Genomic DNA, 12,350 nt, shown 5'->3' on the forward strand with positions numbered 1-12,350 from the left:
CAGGAGGAAGGCTCCGAGGGCGGCGAGGACCCTGAGGATAATATGGGGGAGGAAGAGGAGGACGAAGAGCCAGAGGAGGAAGAAGAAGAGGAAGAAGAAGAGCCAGAGGAAGGAGACGTTGGTCTGCCGAAAGAAAGCCCTGACCCTGAACCGGTCTCCGTTTGTGAAGACAAGCTGGAGTTTGCGGAAGAGCCGAGCGGCACATCTGACGACTCGCCGGAGAGCTCTCCAAAGAAGAAGCCGGCTGCGAAGGGTCCCAAAGGCAGAGGCGAGTCCGGCGGCAGGACGTTCATGTTCCCCTGCCAGCACTGCGAGCGGAAATTCGCCACGAAGCAAGGCCTCGAGCGGCACATGCACATCCACGTCTCGGCGATTGGTCACGCTTTTAAGTGCCGCTACTGCGGGAAAGCCTTCGGCACGCAGATCAACCGCCGGCGGCACGAGCGGCGGCATGAGGCCGGACCCAAACGGAAGCCGGTCACCGCGGCGGCCCAGCCTCCAGAAGGAGATGCCGTAGACCCCAGAGTTGCCGAAGATGTCGTTAGTGAAGAAATTAATGCCATGCCGGATTTGGCCGCCGCTGAGCCGGAGAAGATTTCTGCAGAAACTCCAAACTCTGTTTCTGCGGAGGAGATCAAGGACACCAAAGAGCTGCACCCTTGCAAATACTGTAGGAAGGTGTTTGGGACGCACACCAACATGCGGCGGCACCAGCGGAGGGTCCACGAGCGCCATCTCATCCCCAAAGGCGTCCGGAGAAAACCGGAGGAGCCACAACCCCCCGCGGAGCAGGCCCAACAAGCCTCGAGCGCGTACGTGGCGAGCACGGACCTGGAGGAAGAAGGCGAGGCGGACGACGTGTACATCATGGACGTCTCCAGCAACATATCCGAAAACCTCAATTATTACATCGACGGCAAGATCCCATCCAGCACCAGCACGAGCAATTGCGACGTCATCGAAGTGGAATCGAGCTCCACCGAACTGTACGGGATAAACTGTTTGCTCAGCCCCGTCGCGGTGGAAATAACCCCCAACATAAAGGCATCGCCTCTGCACCCGGCGGAAACATCAAAGGAGTTGCCGGCCGGCGGAAGCTCCGAACTGAAGAAGAGGAGGACGGCGAGCCCTCCTCTCCTGCCGAAGATCAAAACCGAGTTGGAGCTGGAGCCCATAACGTCGTTGTGCTCGTTGACGATTCCTCTGACGATATCGACCGCCGAAAGCTTGCCGTTCCCCAAAGAGAAAAGTATTTATTTGTCGTCCAAACTGAAGCAGCTCCTCCAGACGCAGGACGGCAACAAAGCGGTGCCGTCTCCGCCGTTGCCGTCGGCCGAAATGCCCAAACTGGGGCACCCTGCTGGGTCGCCGCCCCTCCTGCCCACGGCCTCCAGCAGGTTCAAGAGGAGGACCAGCTCCCCTCCCAGTTCACCCCAGCACAGCCCAGCCCTTCGCGACTTCGGCAAAGCCGGGGAAGGCAAACCCGTTTGGAACGACGCCGTTCTAGGCTCGAAAATCCCCAAGTTGGAGAGTCACAGTAACTCGCCTGTGTGGAGCCTGTCCGGGAGGGAAGAAAAGGAGACGGCGAGCCCTCTGTGCTTGGATGAATACAAAGCACCGAAAGACTGGGCACCAGCTCCTTCTTTTGGCAACGTCTGTAACCAGCAGCCTCTGGACTTGTCCAGTAGCATGAAGCAGCGGTCAAACGGCAAGAACAGGGCTCAAGTTCCCTGGGAATCGGTGTTAGATCTCAGCATCCACAAAAAGCCGTGCAGTGACACGGATGCCAAGGAAAGCAATGCGCCATTGCCGTCGTGTAGTACGGTGAAGAAGAAGCCCACCACCTCCATGTTACAGAAAGTGTTGCTCAACGAATACAACGGCATGGAGTCCGCCGCGGAAAACCCCGCACCAGAAACGAGTCCTAGCAAAAATTTGGGCCTCTTAGCGGAAGCACCTCCAGAGCCGGAGGCTGATGCTGGTCTCCCCGTACCAGTTGTCGAGTCGGCTTCCCCCAAAACCTCTACTGAGACATCGGTATCGACTGTGCCGCCTCTCCTGACGCCGACGAGCCCTCCTTCCCCGCCGCCCTGTCCGCCTATGTTAAAGGTCCCGACACCGCCTCCGCCTTTGCTCCCGACCGTTACGTCTCAGGTCCCGGAAGAGCCCAACAGCGTCGGTCCAAGTCCGTGCCCGTCCCCGCTGTCCAATGCCACTGCGCAATCTCCTCTTCCAATCCTTTCTCCTACGATTTCAGGATCTCCCATTCCTTCTGTTGAACCTCATAGCTGTCCTTCACCCGGACCTCCCACCCTCTCCTCCTCCTCCTCTTCCTCTTCTTCCTTCTCCTCCTCTTCCTCCTCTTCGTCGTCTTCATCTCCTTCTCCTCCTCCTCTCTCCGTAGTCTCTTCCGTCCTTTCCCCTGGCGACAACCTAGAGAATTCAGTCTCCACAATGTCAACATTCAAGCAAGAAGAGTTGGAAAACGAGACCCAAAAGCCAAATGAAGTCCCGCACGGCTCGAATGAAGCCGAGACCAGTCAGGAACCCTTTAGCAAGAATTTTGTCTGCAACGTCTGCGACTCGCCATTCCTTTCCATCAAGGATCTCACCAAACACTTAGTGGTTCATGCCGAGGAGTGGCCCTTCAAGTGCGAATTCTGCGTCCAGCTCTTTCGGGAGAGGTCCGACTTGTCGAAACACCGCTTCCTGCTCCACGGCGTTGGGAATATCTTTGTCTGTTCGGTCTGCAAGAAAGAGTTCGCTTTCCTGTGCAATTTGCAGCACCACCAGCGAGACCTCCACCCGGACAAAGAATGCACCCACCATGAGTTTGAGGGTGGGACCCTGCGGCCACAGAACTTCACAGATCCCAGCAAAGCCAATGCTGAGCTAATGCAGAGCCTCCCCGAGACGTCTTCGGAGCCCCCGAAAGAGGAAGAAGATGACGAGGAACTGAACGATTCCTCAGAGGAACTTTATACAACCATCAAAATCATGGCTTCCGGCATCAAATCCAAAAACCCGGATGTCCGCATGGGGCTCAATCAGCACTACCCGAGTTTTAAGCCCCCTCCTTTCCAGTATCACCACCGGAACCCGAATGGGATCGGAGTCACGGCTACGAACTTCACGACTCACAACATCCCGCAGACTTTCACCACCGCTATCCGCTGCACCAAGTGCGGAAAGAGCGTAGACAACATGCCGGAGTTGCACAAACATATCTTGGCTTGTGCATCGGCCAGCGACAAAAAGCGATACACACCGAAGAAGAATCCCGTGCCACTAAAGCAAACCATTCGGCCTAAGAACGGCATTGTCCTTCCGAGCCCGGCTGGGAGCAACGCATTCCGGCGCATGGGTCAACCCAAACGGCTCAGCTTCAGCGTCGAAGTAAGCCGTATGTCCTCCAACAAGCTCAAAATTAGTGCCCTGAAGAAGAAAAACCAGCTTGTCCAGAAGGCCATTCTGCAAAAGAAAAAGTCCCAGCAGAAGGCAGAGCTGAAAAACAGCGTGGTGGATCCCAACTCGCACATTTGCCCCTACTGCAACCGGGAGTTCACGTACATCGGAAGCTTGAACAAGCATGCCTCCTTCAACTGCCCCAAAAAGCCTGCGTCGCCTTCCTCGAAAAAGAAAGCCAAAAAGAAAAACAAGGCCGCGTCTCTTTCCGCCGGCGAGAAAAGCAGCAACCAGCGTCGGCGGACAGCAGATGCCGAGATCAAGATGCAGAGCCCACAGGCTCACTTGGGCAAAACCCGTGCCCGGAGCTCGGGGCCTTCGCCTGTTCCGCTGCCACCGCCGTCGTTCAAATTGAAGCAGAGCATCAAATTTGTGCCAGGCGGTAAATCCAAAAAGCTCAGCGCTCCGGCGGCAACAAAGAGCGCCAGTCTCACAAAAGTGACCAAAATGCTTCCGGCGGAGGGCAGGAAACCCAAAGGGCTGACCAAAAACGGGGCTTCGGGGCTCCCCGGCAAAAGCGCCTGCAAGCTGCACGTCCGGATTCAGAGGAACAAAGTGACTTTGGCCAACAAGGCCGTTGTGGCTGGAAAGAAGAAGCCGGATCGCTTCAGAGCCAAGTCAAGGGAGAGGGTCGGGGGGCCCGTCACCCGGAGTTTGCAGCAAGCCGCGAGTCCGGAGGCGGCCGAGGGCAAGAAGGAAGAAACCGGCACAAAACCAGAGCTGAAAGAGTTCAGGTAACGCTTTCTGCAGAGAGCAGGGGATCCATCCATCTGCCAATCTCTGAGGTTTATATAAGACAGAGAGCAGGGGCAGAAAATATACAGATATAGATCTTAATAATAATATAATATAATAACACTTTATTTATACCCCGCTACCATCTTCCCAGGGGACTCGGTGTGGCTTACATGAGGCCGAGCCCAAAATACAACAATACAAGCAATAACAACAACAAAACAGCAATTTAAAAACATCCATTACCTAGACCAGTCACAGTCTGGCTTCAGGCCTGGCCACGGCACCGAGACAGCTTTGGTCGCCCTGGTGGATTACCTCCGCAGGGAGCTGGACAGGGGGAGTGTGACTCTGCTGGTTCTCTTGGACATCTCAGCGGCTTTCGATACCATCGATCATGGTATCCTTCTGGGATGACTCTCCAGGATGGGCCTTGGGGGCATGGCTTTGTTGTGGCAGTGGTTCTCAACCTGTGGGTCCCCAGATGTTTTGGCCTTCAACTCCCAGAAATCCTAACAGCTGGTAAACTGGCTGGGATTTCTGGGAGTTGTAGGCCAAAACACCTGGAGACCCACAGGTTGAGAAGCACTGATCTAGAGCAAACTTGCCCAACAGAACAAACTATAAGTACCGTAGTGCAGCGGGGTGGTCGGTACACTAACAGAATCCCTAGTTTGTTTGTTTGGGCCTAACCTGGTATGATGTGATAGTTCACCCACAACTTTATGCATTTTGTACAATTAAAGAGTCCTTCCTGGGGGGTCGATTCCAGATGGTGAAGCTGGGAGACGCCTGCTCGCACCCCTGGCCGTTGACCTGTGGGGTCCCGCAAGGCTCCATTCTGTCTCCCATGTTTTTTAGCATCTACATGAAACCGCTGGGAGAGGTCATCCGGGGTTTTGGAGTTGGGTGCCATCTCTACGCAGATGACACACAACTCTACAACTCCTTTCCACCAAACTCCATGGAAGCCCCTTGAGTGCTGGACGAGTACCTGGCCGCTGTGGCTTTCTGGATGAGGAGGAACAAGCTGAAGATCAATCCCGACAAGACAGAGGTCCTCCTGGTCGATCGTAAACCGGATCAGGGTATAGGGTGGCAACCTGTGCTGGATGGGGTTACACTCCCCCTGAAGTCACAGGTCCGCAGTTTGGGAGTCCTCCCAGACTCATCGCTTACGCTTGAGGCTAAGGCGTTGGCGGTGTCCAGGAGGGCTTTTGCAAAATTAAGACTTGGGGCCTGCCTGATGTCCTTAGGACTGGGCCCATAACCAGTCAGAGTTCAGACGATGTCCAGTGGAAGGAATGCTAGATCAGCAGACACTGAGTTGCAAAATAAGGAGTCTGCAGGCTTTGAGTTACAAAAGAAACTAAGTTTACTAAGCACATTACTACAGCGAGCTACAATTCAGGGACTAGTCAAAACTGAAAGCCACACCTGCTTATCTTCTCTTGCTGAGACTGGCTACTCCCGTCTGTTCCCAGCAAGAGCAAACCTTACCTTACTTTTCTCAAGTTCACTTAATCACAGCCTCATAGTGTAAACATTTCTGCACAGCATTTCTAATTCACAGTAACATCTATATTTGCAATACATAGAAGCACATTTAAAACACATACATAACTAAATTAATCCTGACATTCCAGAGTTGAAGGGCCACCACCGAAAAGACCCTCTCTCTTGTCCCCACCAATCGTGCTTGCGATGCAGGTGGGAGCGCGAGCAGGGCCTCTCCAGATGATCGAAGAGATCGTGTGGGTTCGTATACAGAGATGCGGTCACGAAAGTAAGTAGGTCCCAAACTGTTCAGAGCTTTGTAGGTGAGAACCTGCACCTTGAATTAGGTCCGGAAAATGAATGGCAGCCAGTGGAGCTCCTTAAACAGGAGGGTTGACCGCTCCCTGTAAGGAGCACCAGTTAACAACCTGGCTGCCGCCCTTTGGACCATCTGGAATTTCCAAGCCGTTTTCATGGGCAGCCCCACGTAGAATGCATTACAGTAATCCAGTCTAGAGGTGGCTAAGGCATGGACCACCCTGGCCAGATCCGTCTTCACGAGGTACGGTTGCAGTTGACGCACAAGTCTTAATTGTGCAAAGGCCCTCCCGGCCGACGCCTGAGCCTCAAGCGTAAGTCTTAATATATAAAAAGCTTCTGGGCGTCGTGAATAGCCTAAAAACAAACAAACAATGGGACCAACTGAGGAGATTCCATCTGAACATTAGGAAGAACTTCCTGAATGTGAGAGCCGTTCAGCAGTGGAACTCTCTGCCCCGGAGTGTGATGGAGGCTCCTTCTTTGGAAGCTTTTAAACAGAGGCTGGATGGCCTCGCTACGGTGATCCAGGCCACGGTCATCTCAAGACTGGACTACTGTAACGCCCTCTACATTAGCCTTCCTCTGTCGGTGATTCGGAAGCTCAAGTTGGTACAAAACGCAGCTGCTCGGCTTCTTGCGGGAATTCCGATGAGATCCCACATAACACCAATCTTACCCATTGAGCACCGGATCACTTTCAAAGGGATGAGACTCACCTTGAAGGCCTTGCATGGTCTGGGGCCGATGTCCGAGGACAGCCTCACCCCTCCCAACCCCAGAGATCCTTCCGTTCTGAGGACCAAGATCTATTGGAAATTCCCAGTGTCAAGACCTTGCGTCTAACAGCAACCAGACGCAGAGCCTTCACAGCAGTGGCGCCATCACTCTGGAATACTCTGCCACCTGAAGTCCGTGCCTTGCGGGACTTACCAGCTTTCCGCAGGGCATGTAAGACATACCTGTTTCGACAGGACTTTGATCTCTGATATCGCTGTTTTTAAATAGTTTTAAATTGTGTTTGATTTTAGCCATTCTTGTAAGCCGCTCTGAGCCCCAGGGGAGTGGCGGCATATACGTTTGCATAATAAACACACACACACATATACACGTGCACACATATATACACATATACATATACACATACATTGCCTACCTTCATAATATTTGAAAAGCCTTGCAGCTTAAAAGCCTGGCTTCTTCCTGCCTACAGCAATCCTTTGTGGGGAGGTGTTCCCGAGCCCAGATTGTTTCATGTCTGGGATTCCAGTTTTCTGAGGCCACAGCAACGCGTGGCCAGGGTACAGCTAGTATGTATATAAACATATTTTGACTTGAAGGAAGGAGATGGTGGATGGATGGATAGATGGATGGATGGAAAGAGTGAGGACAGAAGAAGGAAGATGGTGGATAGATGGATGGATGGATGGATGGATGGATAGATAGATAGATAGATAGATAGATAGATAGGAAAGAGTGAGGGGATTTTGGAGAGGTGACAAGAGGGAAGGAGAGATGGTTGGAAGGATGTATAGGAAAAAGTGAGGAGCATATGGAGAGAGAGTGGATGAAGAAAGGAAAGGAAATGACAGATGGATAGGAAAGGGGATTATGGAGAGGTGACAGGAAGAAAAGGAAGATGGTGGATGTATGCATTGATACATGGAAAGAGTGAGGACAGAAGAAGGAAGGAGATGGTGGATAGATGGACGGACGGACGGACGGACGGACAGACAGACAGACAGACAGACAGACAGATAGATAGATAGATTGCTTAATGGATGGATGGATGGATGAGTAAGTAGGTAGATGGGCAGACGGACAGACAGACAGACAGATTAATGGATGGATAGTTGGATAGATAGATGGATGGATGGATGAATGGATGGATGGTTGGATAGTTGGATAGACAGATAAGGGGGAGGGGACTATGGAGATATAGAGGTGGCAGAGGAAGGAAAGCAAGAGATGGTGGATGGGTGGGTGGGTAGGTAGGTGGGTGGGTGGATGGATGAATAGATAGATAGATAGATAGATAGATAGATAGATAGATAGTTGGATAGATAGATAAGGGGGGGGGGGACTATGGAGATAGAGAGGTGGCAGAGGAAGGAAACCAAGAGATGATGGATGGGTGGGTGGGTGGGTAGGTAGGTGGATGGATGGATAGTTGGATAGATAGATGGATGGATGGATGGATAGTTGGATAGTTGGATAAATAGATAAGGGGGAGGGGACTATGGAGATATAGAGGTGGTAGATGAAGGAAACCAAGAGATGGTGGGTGGGTGGGTGTATAGTTGGATAGATGGATGGATAGTTGGATAGATAGATAAGGGGGAGGGGACTATGGAGATAGAGAGGTGGCAGAGGATGGAAACCAAGAGATGATGGATGAATGAGTGGGTAGGTAGATGGATGGATGGATAGTTGGATAGATAGATGGATGGATGGATAGTTGGATGGATAGTTGGATGGATAGATAAGGGGGAGGGGTCTATGGAGATAGAGAGATGGCAGAGGAAGGAAAGCAAGAGATGATGGATGAATGGATGGGTAGGTAGGTGGGTGGATGGATGGATTGGTTGGTAGGTAGATAGGTAGGTAAGTGGGTGGATGGATGGATGGATAGTTAGATAGATAAGGGGCAGAGGTCTATGGAGATAGAGAGGTGGCAGAGGAAGGAAACCAAGAGATGATGGATGAATGGATAGGTAGGTAGGTGGGTGAATGGATTGGTTGGTAGGTAGGTAGGTAAGTGGGTGGATGGATGGATAGTTGGATAGATAGATAAGGGGGAGGGGTCTATGGAGATAGAGAGTTCGCAGAGGAAGGAAACCAAGAGATGATGGATGAATGGATGCGTAGGTAGGTAGGTAGAGTATTGAAGCTTTGCCAGCGGAAGGATTGCTAGATCAGCAAACACTGTGTTCAAAAAGGACTGCAAGCTTTCAGTTACAACAGAAAACTAAGTTTACTAAGTACATCTATACACGTCTACTCAGAGCAAGCAACAGACAGGAACTACTAGGCAAAAACAACAGTCTCTGAACACCTGCTTATCTAACTTCTGGCTGAGACCAGATCCTCCCTCTTCTTCCCAGCCAGAGAACGTGTTATCTCATTTCTGTCAAGGTTACAGTTTCTCAGCCTCAGCACTATGTTTTCTTAATATACAAAAGAGCAGAATAGAATCCATCTTGAAATACATCTTGATCCATCTTGAATTACATAGAAACACATTGAAATACACACATGCATAACTAAATAATCCTTCAGAAAACCCTCTCCTTTTCCTTCCCTCCAGGAGCCCGCTCTGACGAACCCATGGATGCGAGGGCCTCCCAGTTTCTCAACCGTCGGGCTCAAAACGGTTGCAATCCTCACCTTGAAAGGCGGGCGGAGTCCCAAGGCCCGGAAGTCCCCCCCGTGGGCACAAGACCCGTTTGGGGCCAAATGCCGGACTCCGTGGAGCTGTGCTGGCCGCTTGGGCGTCCCGGGCCTTGCTTCGCTCTGCCTTTGGCGACGGACATGGATCAAACTCTCCGGCTTGCTTTCAAGAAGGACGAAAAGCATCGGGACCCTCCCCGGACATCTTGTTCATATTTGGGGGGGCTTTTGGGGTGGAACGAGAGGGTTCTTTGGACCGTTTGGGTGCCCGAAACAGCCTCTCCGCTGTATAGCACAAACCCATAAACCGAGGAGGTCACTGACAGTATCGAATCGCGACCCTCCTTTCCTACTATTATTATTCTACTTACTATTGTTCATCCAGAACTGTATTTTCTCTCTTTTGGAGGAACTAGCTTTTTTTCCCCCCAAAAAAGTTGGTTAAATAAAAAAAAAACACTTTAGTTTTGCTCGTGCACCCCTTTGTTTCGACACAACTGACAAAAAGTAATCTACCTCTTTACAATTTGCAGTTTTCCTCTTGCGTTTGGCGATCCGGTGCCACGTTCACTATCATTCCCTTTTCTTACCGTGTTACGTGTTTTCCTCCGTTGGATGGGGAATTCTGCATCGTACCGGTGTGTGTGTGTATATATATATAAAGCCTTTGTAGCAGGTTTGTGAGGGGTTTGTTTCGGTTTGTTTTTGTGGGGAGGGAATAAAAATATATTTAAAGCTATTTAAAATGGTTTCCGGACACCTTCGGTTGTGTGATTGACATTTCGAGATTGTTCCAGTTTATGTTTCTTTTTTTCCTTTTGCGATTATTCAATTGTAAACGAGGAAATTTCCAATTTGCCATAAAAAAAATAAGAGGGAGGGATCGTCCCCCAAAGGTTGTCACTGTTTTTTGGAAATGGCGTTGTTGCATATGTCTGAAATATAACCATGCAGGCGATTTGTGTTTGTGTGTCTCTTATGTGGAGAGATGAAAGGACGTGGATGCTTCTTGATCCCAAGAAGAATAGCAAAGTAGGAAAGGAGGGTTGTCGTGTTAAGGAGCAAAGAAGGCCCACGCGCCCAATAAAATTGAGAAGATACCAAACCAACCCTAGGTTTCGTTCCTTCATCTGAAGCAGAGTGTAGAGTTGGAATCGGTGGTTGAACCAGCCCTGTGAGGAGCGGCTTAAGGAGCTGGGCATGTTTAGTCTGAAAAAGAGAAGGATGAGAGGAGATATGGTAGCCACGTATAAATGTGTGAGAAGAAGCTGGCAGAATGGGGTTGGACTGGATGGTCCATGAGGTCTCTTCCAACTCTTTGATTCTATGAACAGGGGCCCAACATCAAAGAGGTATAGGAGGAGGGCATAGACAAGACATGTAGATGGTAAATAGATCGGTAGATAGGGGAAGGGGAGGTAGATAAAGAGCTAAGTGGATGGATAGACAGCAAGACAGACAGATAGATGGAAAAGACCTCAATGGCATCCAAAACCCAAGAGATTGATGGAATGAAAAATGGATAGGTGGTCAGAAGAGACCCCAAAGGCATCCAAGTAGGTAGGTAGGTAGGTAGGTAGATAGATAGATAGATAGATAGATAGAGATAGATAGATAGATAGATAGATAGATAGATAGGATGGTCAGATAGGATGGTCAGAAGAGACAACAAAGGCATCCAGGTAGGTAGGTAGGTAGGTAGGTAGGTCAGTAGATAGATAGATGGATGGATGGATGGATGGATGGATTAGATAGGATGGTCAGATAAGACCCCAAAGGCATCCAAACTCCAAGAGATGGATGGATGGATGGAAAGAAAAGACTCCAAAAGCATCCAAACCCCAAGAGGTAGGTGGGTGGATAGGTGGTCAGAAGAGACCCCAAAGGCATCCAAGTAGGTAGGTAGATAGATAGATAGATAGATAGATAGATAGATAGATAGATAGATAGGCGGACAGATAAGACCCCAAAGGCATCCAAACTCCAAGAGATGGATGGATGGATGGAAGGAAGGAAGGAAGGATGGATAGATAGCTGGACAGAAGAGACCCGAAAGGCATCGAAACACCAAGAGATTGATGGATTGAAACGATAGATAGAAAGATAGATAGATAGGACAGAAGAGAACCCAAAGGCATCCAGATAGATAGATAGATAGATAGATAGATAGGATGGTCAGATAAGACCACAAAGGCATCCAAACTCCAAGGGATGGATGGGTGGGTAGGTAGGTAGGTAGGTAGATAGATATGTAGAAAGAAAGAAAGAAGGATGGATAGATAGATAGATAGATAGATAGATAGATAGATAGATAGATAGATAGATAGATAGCTGGACAGAAGAGACACCAAAGGCATCGAAACACCAAGAGATTGATGGATTAAAAGGAAGGATAGATAGATAGATAGATAGATAGATAGATAGATAGATAGATAGCTGGACAGAAGGGACCCCAAAGGCATCCAAACACCAATAAATGGATGGAATGAAAGAAAGATAGGTGGATAGTTGGACAGAAGAGACCCCAAGGGTATCCAGATAGATAGATAGATAGATAGATAGGATAGTCAGATAAGACCCCAAAGGCATCCAAACTCCAAGAGATGGATGGGTAGGTAGGTAGGTAGGTAGGTAGATAGATAGATAGATAGACAGACAGACAGACAGATGGATCGATAGATAGGACCCCAAAGGCACCCACATTGAGATGGATGGATAGATAGGTGGGTGGGTGAGTAGGTGGGGTGGGTGGGTGTGCTAGGTGGATGGATGGATGAGACCCCAAAGGCATCCGGCCCAAACCCCTAAGGGATGGAGGTATTGATGGATGATAGATAGTTAGGAAGACTGGGGTAGACAAATAGTTAAATAGATTGGCAGGTGAGTGGGTGGATGGATGAATTAATGGATGGATGGATTGATAGGCATCTAGGGGTAGGGAGTAG

At 50.0% G+C, this 12,350-nt stretch overlaps 1 protein-coding gene across 1 annotated transcript in view; it reads left to right on the forward strand.

The window, feature by feature from the left end:
• The window catches only part of PRDM2 (PR/SET domain 2), a 77,828-nt gene extending 67,465 nt beyond the window's left edge, over positions 1-10,363 (forward strand). The window contains exons 8-9 of the mRNA XM_067472862.1: positions 1-4,199; positions 9,323-10,363. The exon at positions 1-4,199 is cut by the window's left edge and continues 194 nt beyond it. Coding sequence (XP_067328963.1) covers positions 1-4,199; positions 9,323-9,335 — 4,212 coding nt within the window. The 3' untranslated portion in view covers positions 9,336-10,363. The remainder of the gene's footprint in view (positions 4,200-9,322) is intronic.
• Positions 10,364-12,350: the final 1,987 nt, after the last annotated feature.

The sequence above is a fragment of the Anolis sagrei genome, chromosome 13, assembly GCF_037176765.1.
Source record: "Anolis sagrei isolate rAnoSag1 chromosome 13, rAnoSag1.mat, whole genome shotgun sequence".
In the NCBI taxonomy this organism is placed as follows: Eukaryota; Metazoa; Chordata; class Lepidosauria; order Squamata; family Dactyloidae; genus Anolis; species Anolis sagrei.